The sequence below is a fragment of the Myotis brandtii genome, unplaced genomic scaffold, assembly GCF_000412655.1.
Source record: "Myotis brandtii unplaced genomic scaffold, ASM41265v1 scaffold517, whole genome shotgun sequence".
Taxonomy (NCBI): domain Eukaryota; kingdom Metazoa; phylum Chordata; class Mammalia; order Chiroptera; family Vespertilionidae; genus Myotis; species Myotis brandtii.
The window spans coordinates 1,115,555-1,118,393 of record NW_005369706.1 but is presented as its reverse complement, the minus strand read 5'-3'; the positions used below and the strand labels follow the sequence as shown (position 1 = coordinate 1,118,393).

The following is a 2,839-nucleotide window of genomic DNA, read 5'->3' as shown; positions in this document are numbered from 1 at the left end:
AGATTTAGACATGCGTTGGAGATATTGTAGGCTTGGTTCCAGATTGCAATAAAGCATTACAGTCTTTTTACTGGAGGTCCTTTTGTTCAATTTATTAAAAAAAATCTGAAGTGCAGTAAAACCAGGAATGCCTGTACTTGTTATTGCTCATTAGTAATTACCCAATAATTTCAAGAACTAGATTAAGCAGAATGACTTTCGATACATTAGAACCAAGCTCTGCTTTTCCAGACCAGTGTGCTCGTTTCTCTTCATAGAGGTAGCTAGACAGGAGTTTAGTATTACCACCTTGTTGCTGTCTCTATCCTACAAGTATAGAAAAAGCAACTTAGGAAAAAGGACAGAAGTCAAACTTTCTTTCTCCATGCCTTTACTTTTAAACATGAAGGGAAAATCGTACAGGTATACATGAAAAAAAGGCAGACATGATCACAAGTAAAAGCGAAGAAAATCTAACCAGAAAGCTTTAATGCCTGTCAGCTGTTGGACCTGAAGTTCTGAGTATGACATGTTGCAGAGCTGAAAGGAATCAGTATTCCTCTCCTTCTTCCTCACCCTCTCCTTCAACAGAATCCACACCAACTTCCTCATAATCCTTCTCAAGGGCAGCCATGTCCTCACGGGCCTCAGAAAACTCTCCTTCCTCCATGCCCTCACCCACGTACCAGTGGACAAAGGCACGCTTGGCATACATCAGGTCAAACTTGTGGTCCAGGCGAGCCCAGGCCTCAGCAATAGCTGTGGTGTTGCTCAGCATGCACACAGCTCGCTGTACTTTGGCCAGGTCTCCACCAGGGACCACAGTGGGAGGCTGGTAGTTAATGCCAACTTTGAAGCCAGTGGGGCACCAGTCCACAAACTGGATGGTACGCTTGGTCTTGATGGTAGCAATGGCAGCATTGACATCTTTGGGGACCACGTCACCACGGTACAACAGGCAGCAAGCCATGTATTTACCATGGCGAGGGTCACATTTCACCATCTGGTTGGCTGGCTCAAAGCACGCATTGGTGATTTCTGCTACAGAAAGCTGCTCATGGTAGGCTTTCTCAGCAGAGATGACAGGGGCATATGTGGCCAGAGGGAAGTGGATGCGGGGATAGGGCACCAGGTTGGTCTGGAATTCAGTCAGATCAACATTCAGGGCTCCATCAAACCTGAGGGATGCAGTGATGGAGGACACAATTTGACCTATCAACCTATTCAAGTTAGTGTAGGTTGGGCGCTCAATATCGAGGTTTCTACGACAGATGTCATAGATGGCCTCGTTGTCAACCATGAAGGCACAATCAGAGTGCTCCAGGGTGGTGTGGGTGGTGAGGATGGAGTTGTAGGGCTCAACTACAGCTGTGGAGACCTGGGGGGCTGGGTAAATGGAGAACTCCAGCTTGGACTTCTTGCCATAATCGACGGAGAGACGTTCCATCAGCAGGGAGGTGAACCCAGAACCAGTTCCCCCACCAAAGCTGTGGAAAACCAAGAAGCCCTGAAGGCCTGTGCACTGGTCAGCCTGTTAGAAAAGAATAGAGGAAACATAGTTATTGCTTTTTGTGATGTATTTTCACTTTCCATACATTCCAAGGATATAAATCTTACTTTGACAAGAAACACTTTTAAAAAATGTCTTCCTTAGGCTCATTGATTTCTTTATTCTTGAGAAGAAACATACCAGTTTCCGAATTCGGTCCAGGACCAGGTCAATGATCTCCTTGCCGATGGTGTAGTGTCCACGGGCATAGTTATTGGCAGCATCTTCCTTGCCTGTGATCAGCTGCTCAGGGTGGAAGAGCTGGCGGTAGGTACCAGTGCGAACTTCATCTGCAAAAAGGAACCAAAGCAGCTGCCCATCACTAACAACCTGCACAGCCTGCTCAACCCCAAGGCCTCAACAGAGCCCCCAGGACACACCTCCTGTCCCAGACCCCCAGGATCTTACTTGGGTTACTGAGGTCAACTCACCAATGACTGTGGGTTCCAGGTCTACAAACACTGCCCTGGGCACATGCTTGCCAGCGCCTGTCTCACTGAAGAAGGTGTTGAAGGAGTCATCTCCCCCGCCAATGGTCTTGTCACTTGGCATCTGGCCATCGGGCTGGATGCCGTGTTCCAGGCAGTAGAGCTCCCAGCAGGCATTGCCGATCTGGACACCAGCCTGGCCAACATGGATGGAGATGCACTCACGCTGTGGAAAAGAGAAAAAAAGAAAAACCAGGATGAAACTAATCCAGGATTGACTGTGAAGCAGAACAATACACCTATGGAATCTTCATCTTACTAATTGCCTGGGTTTTTAACAGTGTTTTCATCGATTTTTTAGAGAGAGGAAGGAAGAAGGATAGAGATGGAAACATTGATGAAGAACATCATTGATTGGCTGCCTCCTGCACACCCTCTACCAGGGATTGAGTCTGCAACCCAGGCATGTACCCTGACTGGCTCAGTCAACCACTGAGCCACACCAGCCAGGCAACTAACTGCCTCCTTTAAAACAAATTAAAATGTAAAACTTTTTTTCTAGGGACAACCACTGTGTTTCGATCTACATTGCTTTTACTGAATTTCCTTTCCCCCTGTGAACCAAGGAGAGACCTTAGTCAGAGCTTTCTCCTGTGAAGGACCAAGATGGAGAGGAGGCCGTTCGTCCAGCACTCAGGCTCCAGAATACCATTTTAGACCAGGCCGCCCGATTTCCGGGCAGCTCCCAGGACAGGAAGCACGTGGCCAGGGCGGTGAAGAGGAAATGTCTGGCCCGGGGGCCGGGCTCTGCGGCGCAGGATGAATGAGCACTTTTAGGTGTGCGCGCCCACGGGGGCCGGCGGGGCCGCGCAGCTGCAGAGGC

General features: G+C 48.7%; 1 protein-coding gene across 1 annotated transcript in view; it reads right to left on the bottom strand.

Moving 5' to 3' along the window:
• Nucleotides 1-353: 353 nt before the first annotated feature.
• Nucleotides 354-2,839, bottom strand: part of LOC102243100 (tubulin alpha-1A chain) — a 3,416-nt gene continuing 930 nt past the window's right edge. The window contains exons 2-4 of the mRNA XM_005877339.2: nt 1,960-2,182; nt 1,670-1,818; nt 354-1,510 (exon numbers count right to left, since the gene is read on the bottom strand). Of these exons, the coding sequence (XP_005877401.1) occupies nt 530-1,510; nt 1,670-1,818; nt 1,960-2,182 (1,353 nt within the window). The 3' untranslated portion in view covers nt 354-529. The remainder of the gene's footprint in view (nt 1,511-1,669; nt 1,819-1,959; nt 2,183-2,839) is intronic.